Source organism: Desmodus rotundus, chromosome 7, assembly GCF_022682495.2.
Source record: "Desmodus rotundus isolate HL8 chromosome 7, HLdesRot8A.1, whole genome shotgun sequence".
NCBI classification, from domain to species: domain Eukaryota; kingdom Metazoa; phylum Chordata; class Mammalia; order Chiroptera; family Phyllostomidae; genus Desmodus; species Desmodus rotundus.
The window spans coordinates 111482511-111495459 of record NC_071393.1 but is presented as its reverse complement, the minus strand read 5'-3'; the positions used below and the strand labels follow the sequence as shown (position 1 = coordinate 111495459).

The window sequence follows — 12949 nt, the reverse complement described above, 5'->3', positions numbered from 1 at the left end:
TTTGAAAATACAAAATAACACCAACCATGACAATTTAGAAGTAATGTTACTCAATAATTTTTACATGCTAAATGACTTAACAAAAAAGATAGACTACTAAAAATATGAAGTAATATGCTAAAAATTGTTCTTTTGCCTAAAGGTTTTGCCTAAAGGTTTACAAAATATAAGAAAAAAATCTGAACAATATTATACAGGGGAAAAAAAAGAAACTTCAGTTTACTGAAACTCTCAAAGGTTAAAAATGTAATAATCCTGAAGATACATCGTTAACTAGAAAACAGGGGTAGTAGCTCAGGGGAAGTGTTTGGTGCATTTCCAGAAATTATAATACCAAATATTGTGGCTACAAAACAGAAAAAGAAAAAAAAGAAACGTCACTGATTATCATATGTGAATCAAAGCAATGAGTGATTTGTAGGCAGCAAGTACTGATTTGCTTAAAAATTTCTGGTATAAATAGTCCCAGCTCTTAGATGTAAATTAATTCTGAAAACTACATCTTAAATTAATAACAGGGAGAATAATGCATGAGGTACCCACTACTTACGGTCGTGTCTCAGCTGGTAGGTACTGAAAGTGCTGTGAAAAGGCCCTTTCCAGGAAGAACTAACCGTCCAGCTCTGGGGAGTACGGTCAGCAGGGGGCCTCCCATCTCAGCCCCTTCAGGGTCAGCCTCAGTGTTCGAGGGCCTCCTAGCCCAAGGCCCTGTCCTTCCAGAAGGGGGTGGATATAAAGTCCACGGCAAGTTCTAGCGTGAACCTGATTATGAACTATAATTAATGCTAGTTCTTCATTAGTCTAGTGGGTGGCTTTTTAAGTTTTTTATTTTTATTTGCTCTAGAACTAACTTGCCGCAGGGCTGGCTGAAGCTCTGTTGAGTCTGTATCACAACTCAGTCCCTCCCTCTGCTCAACCCACTCCTCTCGCTGCCTTTCACAGGGCTGATCCCTACAACATCTTGCACCCCAGAGTCCACCTCAGTCTCTGCTTTTGCGGAACCCAACCTGAAACAGTTATCTGCTCAACAATTCGCCCATTCATTTAACATGCAACAAATATTTATGAAGCACCTATTACGTTGCAGGGCCTATTCTACATACTGAGAATTCAGTAGTGAATAAACCTCTACTCTTGTAGGGCTTCAATCCTGGCAGGAGAAAACAGACAACGAATATATACACAAGTAAATGTGACCTAGACAGACAGTAATAAATGCCCAGAAGAAAATAGAGCGGGGTGGTTGGGGTAGAGTGTAGGGCGGAGGTCAGGGGAGTGGAGTGCTACTTTAGCCGGGAGTTCAGGGAAGTCTCTCTAGAAGACGACTCTCTAACCAAGGCTTGAACGATGACACGTGCCAGCTATGTGAACACAGGGGTGACAGCATTCCGTCAGGTGTGGGGACTGTTGTAGGCACAAGGGTCCCGAGCGGGAACAAATGTGGCCTGTGGAAGGGACGGCGGGAAGATGTGTGTCTTATTTAGCTGGTGAAGAGCACAGGTTTGGGGGCTGCATCCTGGGTTCAACTCCTGGCTCCATCGCTGCTGACTGGATGGGTAACCCTGAGCCAGTTGCTAACTTCTCGGGCCTGTAGCTTATTTACATGATCATACTTTTCTCTTAAATTTGTCATGCGTATTGAGGTCATGTGAAAAGTGTTTGTTCAGCATGGTACCTGGCACCTAGGAAATAAATGATAAATCGTAGCTGTAGTTACTAATTTAACCGGAACAATTAGCACAGTTCCTAACATTGAGCAGGTACTCAGAAAGTGTATGTTGATGAAGTGAGGCAAGATCCTGACTGCATCTATACTCTCCTCTCCTCTGACGTCACATTAGAGGAAATGATTATATTCAAACCGAGGACACAAAGAGGCGACAAAGGAGGCTTTAGTACCTATTCGTTCAGCAAATATTTATTAAGCAGTGGTGTGTAAGAAAACGCACACTTCCTGCCTTCATGCAGCTCACAAACGAGAAGGAGAAACAAGACGTGCTAAACAAACCACCCATGCACAGACTATCCAGGAGTTCAGAGGTTGGAGGTCACCTCCCACCGCTCCCTAGTTAGGATGGCTATGGAGGGTACCTTGAAGGTTGATGGGATTTCTGACGAGTAAAGACGAGAAAAGGAACTCATCCTGGGCAGACAGGATAGACTAAGTTGCGTGGGACATGAAGAAACACGTGCATCGTCAGGGAACGATGAGCCCAGGCCGGCCGAAGGTTGGGGGTTTATGCGGAGGTGCGGTGGAGCAGGCTGGGAAGGGCAGTGCGGGCTAGCCTGGAAGGACCTCGGGTGCCAAGGCACAGCGGGGCGGGGACCAGAGAAGCTCAGAGACAAGGTATGGCCAGGCTGAGACAAGCTGACCCCCGACAAACTGAAGGACTCCTGCCAGCTGTGTGTGGGGTAGACCCAAGTGGGAGAAGCCTGGAGATGGGGCGGACACGACGAGGTCATGTGATCCTGATGACAACCCAGAGCGCTTTGTCAGAAAGTGAGACTGAGGCAGTGTGTGCCCGGGGTTGCACAGCTCAGAAGTGATGGGCTACCGACTTGGTCAGTCTGACTCCAGGATTCATGAAGAGGGAGCCATGCTTGGGCAGGGGGACCATGTGACGGCATTTTGAATGGCGGGGTGTTTACACTTGAGCTGACCGACTGGGGTGCGGTTGGGAGAAGCAGGCACAAAGTACAAGTTTAAAAACAATAAAATCTGAGAACCAAAAGAATTTAAATGTAAACGGAACCTATATTTATTAAACTTAACCAAAATGACAAACCAAATATTTTATCATGGCATATGACTGATAATTTAAAAAGAGCATAAATATATTTTTCTCACAACAAAGAAAAAGAAAAAAATGGAGAGAAAAAGAAGTTTGTTTGATGCTAAGCTGTGATCCTGAATAGCAGCTTACAAGAGGGAAGAACATGCAATTTGGGTTTGTCAATGTACCAGAGCAGCATTTTAAAGGGAAAGGGACACAAAGATGTCAGAGAACAGGCCCTGGTGGGTCTCTGGGGTTAAAGCCACACCAATATACCACGAGCTGCAGGTTAATGGAACAAGCGATAAACAAGCACAGACGGTGCGCTCCCTGGAATTGCTCTTCTCAGCAGGCACGTCATGGCAAAAACGGGCTTTATTTTAATGACGAGCACAGCTAAGCCAATGCTAGTCCCTTCCTTTTTCCTTCTCAGCTTCTTCCCATCCTACAAACAAGATAAGGCAACCTTTCTTTCTCTCATAGCTTAAGCTGGAGAAATAGAAAACAGTTCTGCAAGTCTTCAGAAAGAAAGAACAAGGCAAGTTCCCGTGGGTTAAATAAAGTACTTGAGTTCTGGCATTACCTACGCGTGAGTTAGGATGGGTCTGGGAATACGACCTGTTTCCTTGAAAAGTAAATGAAGGCAGAGGCAGGAACAAATATCAGGCTGCAGGGGAACAAGTGGCCTTTTGTACTCTGGACACTTTATCTCATTCTACCAGTGATTCACCATAAAGAGCAAGTTCCATGCCAGTTGAAACCTCCAACTTCTTCAGTTAGAGAAATAATCCTCCTTTATCACCGTTTACCTCCAGGCAACTGATGAGTAAAGCACTTCTAACAAAAGATTGGGTAAGTAAAAAGTACTGATTACATGTACACTGGAGAAGAAGTACACAGGACAACCACAGGATCTTTAAGTCATAACGGCCGAGGGAAAAAGGCTACTGCATACCATCTTTCTCTCCCCGGCTTCCCTGACCAGACCGGCACCAGAAGTTCCTGTTGACGGTCTGTCCTTCCCGCAGTGGCTGTGTGTGGAAGAGTGGAGTTGAGGCTGGCAAAGGCTTCCAGACCCTGGGCGAAAGGTGCTGTTTTAGGTCATCCCTCTCATTACAGATGGAATGGGCAGGGGCTGGGGCTCTAAGTGCTCCACGAGGTCTGTTCTGAGATGAGGGAAACGGAAGATGCGAGGCAGTCTTTATTATTGCAGATACGGCCCCCAGGGCAATGAGGGGGCCCTATAAACGCCACTGCTGCTGGCAAAGGGGGGCTGGGGATTCCTGGACAACTTCAGTGTCACACTCTGTGACAAGGTCTCTCGCTCCAGATGCCCATGTGGATGTGCCTGTGGTCAGATGTGGCCTTCTGGGTAGACTACATAAAAATGACGAACAGTGTGGCTAATGTGGCTTTTTCACATCCAACCTGAGACCTTTCGTTTTTTAATTCAGATATTCAATTACACTTACGGTGGCCAAATTTTCTCAACTAAAAACCTTGCCAGTCAAGTATATTTGAGGGGACAATGGAAGAGGCTATTGGAATGAGACTGGTGGAACATCTGGTAATTATGTCAGATTCTGCTGGACCAAGAGGCCTCATGTGGTTCTTGTGGTTCGTGGTGACAATAAAGGAGGTTCCGGAGTCTCAGGATGGCATGGGTGCCACCAGGCTGCGCTGATGGGTGGGGGAGAGAAAGAGTGAAAGAAGAGAGCAGGGACAAAAGAAGAAAACCGGGTATCAAAGTCAGGCACGGGAGCAGGGTCCTGGGCTCAGCGCGGGGAAATGAGTACGAAAAAGCCCGTCTTCTTGAGCAGACGCAGCACCTGAGCCTGGAGCAGGCCAACTGCCTCCCTCTGTGGAAGGTCATTGTCTTAGTCTGTTCAGGCTGCCCTCACAAAGGACCATTAACTGGGTGGCTTGCAAACAACAGAAACTTTTCACAGTTGTGGAGGCTGGGAAGTCCGAAGTCAGGGTGTTGGTGCAGTCGGGCTCTGGTGAGAACCCTCCCCCCTGCTGCAGACTACCATCTTCTCGTTGTGCCCTCATGTGGTGGAAGGAGCAAGAGCGTTCCCTGGGGTGTCCCTTAGGAGGCACTAATCCCGCTCACGAGGACTCCACAAACCATAAACCGGGAATACGCTGCATTACCTGGCACGGCCTGGGGTAAGAGCTGAGACCAAGCTCAGTGGTCTCAACTTGCCAAAACTTGTGTACAAACGTTCATAGCAGCCTGATTTATAAGAGCTACAAAGCAGAAATAGCCCAAATCCATAGAGACAGAAAGTAGATTAGTGGTTGTCTAGGGGGGAGGAACGGTATGAAGGGAAGGAACAGGAAGTGACTGCTAACGAGTTCAGATTTCTTTTTGGGGTGAAAACGCTCTGGAATTTGACAGTGGTAATAGTTGTGCAACACTAAATACACCAGAAACTAATGATTTTTTTTCTTTTAAAAAATACATATTTTATTGATTATGCTATTACAATGGTCCCAATTTTTTTCTCTCCTTTACCTCCCCTCCGCCCTGCACCCCACCCATCCTCCAGCATTCCCCACCCTCTTAGTTCATGTCCATGGGTTGTACACATAAGTTCTTTGGCTTCTCTGTTTCCTATACTATTCTTAACCTCCCTCTGTCTATTTTATGCCTACCAGTTATGCTTCTTATTCCTTGTACCTTCCCCCACCCCACATTCTTTCCCTCCACCTCCCCACTGATAACCTTCCTTGTGATCTCCATTTCTCTGATTCTGTTCTTGTTCCAGTTGTTTGCTTAGTTTTTGCTTTTATTTTTTAGGTTCAGTGGTTGATAGTTATGAGTTTGTTGTCATTTTACTGTTCATAGTTTTTGACCTTCTTCTACTTCTTATTTAAGTCCCTTTAACATTTCTTAAGGGATTAGTAATCATGAACTCCTTTAACTTTATCTTATCTGGGAAGGACTCTATCTGCCCTTCCATTATAAATGATAGTTTTGCTGGATAGAGTAATCTTGGATGTAGGTCCTTGCCTTTCATAACTTCATATACTTCTTTTCAGCCCCTTCTTGCCTACAAGGTTTCTTTTGAGAAATCCAGAAACTAATGAATTTTATGGTATGTGAATTATATTTCAATAAAACTGTTACAAATGTTTCTGAAACATCATGCTAATTTGTACGTGTTCTAAATAATTTTGCTAGTAGAGCCTACAAAGAAAAGCCTATAGGAGCAACATATATGAGTGGGGTGGGTCATGTGTGACCTTGACAAATGGGAGGGGCATGCCCACTCTAAAGGAGTCAGAATTGTCAGCCTGAGAGAATGCAGCCCAATGTTGCCGGATCTTCCATGTTTCAAGAGAAGTCAGAAACCTGGATTTTTACACCTCTCAGTGTTTTAACACTGCCACTGAATTCACACTTTCTTAACGACATCATTGAGAAAGGTAAGTAAAATATGTCTGTGGGCCAGAGGATCCCTTGATAGCCAACTCATGACCTTGGGTCACTTTTTGTTGCCGTTAGTAAAGCTGACTGCCCTGGAGGACCTCAGAGGCCTTTGTATAACATATTAAGTTACTTCCACACCTTAGAAAATCCAACCGGTTGACAAACACTTATCAGAAGCCTCCTAGGTGTAAGGCACTCGAAGTTAGGGGCAGTGTGACACCAGAGTGGAAGTCCCAGACGGCAAGTGTGGCGTTTGTGAGGGAGGTGGCCCCAGCAGCCTGCACAAGGCGGTTATGCACACGGCATTGAAACCAGGCTCCCAGTCCCAGTACCCTGCTGGCCCCTCTCGTGGTGCGGAAACCGGCTCTGCACTGTTGGAATTGTTTACGTTGCACTGCTTCGGCGGACAGCAGGAGGAAACACACCCAGCGTTTCCCAGTGTGCTTACGAGCGCCAGTTCAAGAGCAGCTCGTTCTTCCAGAGTCAGGAGGGAATAGACACTGGAGTCCAGGTGTTCTGTGGGCTGGAAGAGATTTAAATCCCCGAGTTGGCTGGAAAGCAGCATATTTTTTCCAATACTTCTCCCCTCCAGAAATTTCCCAGGGCAGGGAGTTTAGAGGCAGATATATCACTGCTCACATAATTGAAACAGCAGGTGAATAAAAGGGGGAGGGGTCAGCTGACTTGATGAAGGGTCATACAGGTGTCCTTGAAAATAAGCAAGTACTGGAGAATTGATTTGGATGCTTTCTCAGAGACATAAGGAACAGATTGTACAGTTAGTTAAGGGGCTGCATACAAACGACACTCCTTTTGTGCAGATGTCTGCAAATCCCCACCGAGCCAGCAGTCACTTGGAATCCAGGTCAGCCAGGGAAAGCCGAGTGGGAACATGTCTCCGAGAGTGGCTCTCCGACTCCTCCCAAAGCAGCACACTCAGATGGTGGCCTAGTAGGGTCAGTGTCCTGTAAGCCTTTGACTGCAGCTCCCAACCTCGTTACGAAATACATGAATCACATGTAGGGATATAACAAACTCCAGAGTGTGTTCTGCCACAGAGACAACAAACACGGTTGTGAAATACCCAGTCAGTGATTCTTAAAACTCTCTCTCCAGGGTCTGAAGCGATTCCTGATCCACACTCTTAAACAGAACACACCCTCTGCTGTCCTTGGCCCCCTTTCTCTTCTGTTTAATCGATACAACCAGCTTCCAATGCTTCCAGTACTTCTCAACTGATCTCTTTCTGGACCCATACTATGATTGCCTACGGGACTTCTCCCTGGAATGTCCCATCTCATTAGCACCTTTACTTCAACTCATCATGTCACAAAGTGACCTCATCATTCTCCAAGGCTCACCTGAGTCCCTAACCTGGGCATCATCCGAACATCAACCCCCGTATCCAACCAGTCACTGTGGTCTGCCCATTTGACTTCTAAGGTGCATGTCTAATCTACGCCCTGTAACTCTGCCCCTGCTACTACCACTTCTAGACTATGCAATAGCTTTCTAGCGGGACTCTTTTCTCCCACCCCACACTATCAACAGAATTCCCTTCTGAAAACATAATCAAATGAAGTTATTTTTCCTTAGGAACCTCCATAAGCCTCCTCCTTCAGTGCTTACAGGATAATGCCTTAGTGTGCTATACAAGGCCCATCACGATCTTACCCCAGCTTAACCTCCTCCTTCAGCTCACTTTTTTGCCACAACCCCATTTTTTAAAATGTCTTACTGTACCCTAAACATGCTATGCTCTCTCACACCTCTGCATTTACACATGCCATTCCCCCTACTGATGATGTTCCTCCCACCTTTGTCAGTCGGGAGAATTTCTACATGTCCCTGAAGTTCCAACTCAAATGTTTCCTTTGCAGAAACGTCTGCTGCTTCTTCTGTGCTTTCCCAAGTATTTTGCTCACACCAACCGCAAAGCACTAATGTAAGGAATAACTTCAGGTCCCAGGGGATGTCTTGTTCACAAATGTATCTCCAGTGTAGTATGCCGAGGTGCTTACTGTTATGAATGTCTGTGAACTGAATGTATGAACCAGGAGATTAAAGCATTACAAAAGCCAGAGACGTGGACTTGCCATTGTAAAGTAAAAGCATAATCATGAATCTAAAAAGGAACATTTCTACTACAATAAACTTCTGGATGAGGAAGATCAGCCAGAGGAGATCATGGAATCACAATACGTATGGCCTTGGCCTAGACCGCCAGCACTGATTCCTCAGTCCTACGAACAGGGTCCGTTAGGGAAAACAGTTAGCGCAGGACCTGACAAATAGCCGCCCTGTCCGTGTGTTTACTGTTGTTATCATTATTAGAGGGCTATAATCGGACCACTAGTCCATCTAAATAGACGTAAAAAAGTTGTCATAATGGCATTCGGCTGTCTAAGTAAGTAGCCTACAATAGCTGACCGTGTGTTAAGAAATTAAAATACCCACACATACCCACGTTTCCTAATGTGCATGAAAATACCCTGCTTCAAACACATGAGTGAGCCAATGGCCTTTGGCCACCCATCCACATGCTAACATCTGAGGACAGTGCGCACAAATGCTTTTGGCAATATCTTCTAGGATTTTCTATAAACCAACATCAAGCCAGTTTATCTGACCTCCTTGATCTGCACAGCCATCCGGCACCTACAGCTATTTTCTAGAGGCCTGAATGAGTCAAAAGAAGAAAATGACTAATCAACTTGCCGAGATTTGAAAGCTGGAAGAGAGCCATCCTGTGAGCAAAACCTCAGAGCGGTGGGACCACAGCCACTGGAAAGTTAGGGGATTTCCACAGTTGAGAACACTTGGCCGGTTTGCTAGGGTCCTCTGACCTCGCAATGAAGACAGAACAGACTGAGCGGGGTGATTTACCTCGGACAATGTCCTATGTCTACCGCCTTTGGCTGTTCTCTCTGACTTGACCAAACCAAAGTTATTCCCCCCGAGGCTTATGACTTTGGAAGTGGCTCAGAAAATTCCCTCTGCTTTTTCCTCCCAGTGGAGGTCATTCTCAGCCCTTGGCTTCTCTTTTATGTAGAGTGAGGCTTAAATTAGAAGTTGTGTCCAGCAACTGACACAGTACTTGGCAAACAGGAGATAGGTCTGCTCTGTTTTAGGCCAGGTTGGTCTCCCAACACTCAGGGCAGATAGCTGCACCTTGCTTTTCCATTTTGACAATTGTTAACCTGACGGTGCCATTTAAAGTCACTTCTCCTGCTGAAGGTTCCTGTCACTTGCCACTGTTCCCCATTTCATCCATTTGGATTCTTCCACTCTTTTTTTAAATCAGGGGCTTGATTTCTGAAGTCATGTTTTTTAAGACACTACTCTAATCTTTGTCTAGTTTTTATTTCCCACAGATACTTCTGACACTGCATCTGAGTAGTCTAATTGTATGTTCCCCGTTTGTTACTTAACAGGCAATGTGTTGTTGGTTCAAGGAGAAATTCCCAAACGTCTGACCTATTTGTCTCTGCCGTATGTCTCTTCTTCCATTTTCTTGCCCTTTCACAATATATGCACTGCCCTCTTCCTTCTCTCTTTCAGTTAAACATATGAATCACTTGGATTTTATTGTCATTATTGCCATCTCTCTCCTGGTTCTGCTTTCTCTTAAATCACTGCATCTAGGATACATTCTTCGTGTCTGCTATCACTAATGTGTCAGCAGGATACACTAACGCCTGGTTGTTTATCGGGCTCTTGTCCCTGGTTTTCTCTTTAACATCATCTACTTTCCTTACATAATTTCTTAGGACCTCATCCATTAACTTAATAAAGAAATAAACTCAGGCAAAACTTTCTGCTTAACTCTGTTCCCTGCCAGAAAAAGAAAAAAATCCAAATACCTCTCCACTCAGCAAACTGGCTGCTTGAACGTTGTCATATATCTCAAATACACACACAAACATATTTATGTCAACTCCCCCTGACAGGGTCCCTATCACTGACGGGTGTGTCACAAGGCACTTGTTGAGCAACGACAGCTGTTGCTTTCACCGCGCTGGCTCCCAGGGAGGGCCCTGGGGATTCTGCCTTTTGGCCCACAGGTCAGTAAACACACTGGGGATTAACACTGAAGAGATAAGCAGCTTGGGAGTGGGGGACTAGAATGTTCATTTGGAGGAGGAGAAAGGAAGGGGATTTCAGGAAAAGGAACAGAAATGATGGACTGTAAGATCAAATAAGGAAAAGAAAGGGGGAGATGAAATAGGGTTAGAGAAAAGAAGATTTAAAGGGAAGACACAAGGTTAGAGAGGGGAAAGTGGAGTGGGTAAGGAAAAGAAGGAAGTCAGGAACAGAGGCAAGGAGGAAAGAAAAAGGTGGCTCACAGCTGGCTATCCCCTTGAAAAAGAAAGCATGAAGGAAAATATTTAGGAGTAAGCAAGTGCAGATGAGGAAACATTCCCAATCAATGTGTCATCCTCATTTTAAAATCCCCTTTGTTATTCTAATCTACTATCCACAATATGGCTTCTTGTTATAAATCCCTCAGCCTATGGAACCAGAAATATCTGTCTTGCTCATGCGTTTGAAGTCAGTCACTCTCACCAAAGCCCTCAAAGGCTCAAACCCTGCCAATCTGCAAGACTGTCAGTGAGAACTCAGGCACTGAGAGGTTCTGATAATTTACCTCCAATGACTGACGGGGCTTTATTTTGGCCTTCCCTGTGTGATGATAATGACAGTGGTGATTTTTATCACATTCCCAGAATTCTTAAAATACGTTTTGCTACAGGCAACTACAATAACCAAAGATGCCTCTTGCTAATTACTGGTTTAAATGTGGAAAGCGTACTGAAGACAAAAGGACACGAAAATTACAGCCAAGCACTCCTAAACTGGATAAGTATCTTTATGGCAACTTCTAAGAAAAAGAAATCCCTGCATAGCTGCCCATTTCTTTGGCTTTAAGGATTCACTGATTCCCACCCTGTAGAATCCAGTGAAACAGGTTTGCAGTGGAGACCTGCTGTCTTTGAACCTCCTCTGATTTGGTAGGAGCATCCGGGTTTTAGGAGCTAACCTGACCTTTGTTATAGGTGGTGCTGGTGGGACTGCCAATCAAGGGTCAGGGACTTCCCCCACCTAAGAGGTAGACTTACAACCCAAGCCAAACAGCCAATCCGAATCTCTTCTGGAAATGTGAATAATTAGCTGCACAATAAAGATCAGGAAATGTGTGGACTGGATGTATCCCAGAAATGGGACTATGATCTAACCATTAGTTTCTGTTTCCTTTTCCTGGAGCTATCCTGATCTAGAAATCTGTTGGTTCTACTTTTCCTTCAATTCTATGACCTATTCCACATCCATAGAAAATTGCTGTTCTCTTTTAAGTTAGCCACAGTTAGTTCTGTCTCTTAAAATCAAAAAGTCTCAACCAATATAATCCATGTTATGTTGCATCAGAAAGTCATCTGTGTGAGACTATTCTACAATTTGATGCCTTTTGTAACCTCTCAACTAGCTACAAGCCTGTTCTCTGTACCTTCTCAGCCCCGGGTACACAGTTGAAACACTTTAACTGATGCTGAAGAGCAGGGGCAAAATGCTTTGACATGATAGAAATAATGAGTTGCTTCAACCTCATCAAAGTTGAAATTTTTGTATGAGATAAGGATGTCATAGCCTGGCCAATAATGGCACCAGATACTGGTCAAAACCATTCTGTCAAACCCTAAACCACTAATGTAGACGTGGCAATCCAGAGAGCAGGGTAGGATACAAAGATACAACTGGATTACAATATAGCTGTGATCCTGGCCCCAAGTAGAGGGCTTGTGTAACCAAAAGACATGGCAAGCCCCACCCTGGAGCTGGGGATACTTGCTCGGTTGGTTACAGTTTTCGGGGCCAGCCTCTCTGTCTGGAGCCAGGGTGACTGACAGACTGAAGAAGGAGCCCTGTCCAGCATGAGCAAGGGCCTGGCAGGGATGAGGCTGAGCCGAGGACCGGAGATTGGGTGCTCGTCACTCGTCACTCGCAGCATCGCGGAGACTGCTCTACTCAGAAATGGGCTGTGAGCAGGTTAACCCTGACTTCACTGCAGATGTCTACTCCATGGGGTCATTTCTTGGTCACCCTGCCACATATAAGACCATGAAAGTGGCAATTCCTGTCATAGTGGAGATGAGTAAGCCAGAGGCATCTTATATAATGTCACGCTCTTACCTACATGAAAACTGTCCAGAAGTTTCAACATCTTGTTTCTTATCACACACCATTCTGAAATGCAGTGAGTGTGTTGCTCATCTTATCCACGCAGGCCCCTCTGGGAAAGAGTTTTATAAGAAGTGCTAACTGCCAAGAACTCCACAGGTGGGCCAAGAGCGCAACTAGGCCAACAGGGACTAGGTTCCCTGGTTCCTGGCCGTGGAAAGGGTGAGCCTGGCCAGCAGGGCAACTGTAAATCGGTATAAAAGGCTGAAATATGTACAACGTACTTAATGTAGGAGAAAAGAGCTACTTCTCAGCTGTCCATTTACAAATGAGCTTTCAATTTATGAACTTTCAAAAGTATAAAGCTATGTCTTAAAAGGGGCCAGTCAATTTTGCCCATCAACACAAGAGATTAGCTCTTGCATGAAGTATCTCTTTGGGGGCTTAGCAACAAGTAGACTTTTGGAACCTGTATCTTTACAAAGGGAACCTGTAACCCTTTTAGAGAACATTAGGTTTTCTCCCCAAATCTGCTAGCTGCTAGGGCTCCAGATAGGTCACT

General features: G+C 45.2%; 1 protein-coding gene across 5 annotated transcripts in view; it reads right to left on the bottom strand.

Annotated features, from left to right (window-relative positions):
* Positions 1-12949, bottom strand: part of RAD51B (RAD51 paralog B) — a 515100-nt gene that overhangs the window by 214080 nt on the left and 288071 nt on the right. Inside the window, exon 8 of one of the 5 annotated variants that reach the window (XM_053928934.2) lies at positions 5278-6733. The exons of the other annotated variants lie outside the window; for them this stretch is intronic. Coding sequence (XP_053784909.1) covers positions 6413-6733 — 321 coding nt within the window. The 3' untranslated portion in view covers positions 5278-6412. Of the gene's footprint in view, positions 1-5277; positions 6734-12949 lie in introns of those variants that run through there. 5 annotated transcript variants of the gene reach the window in all.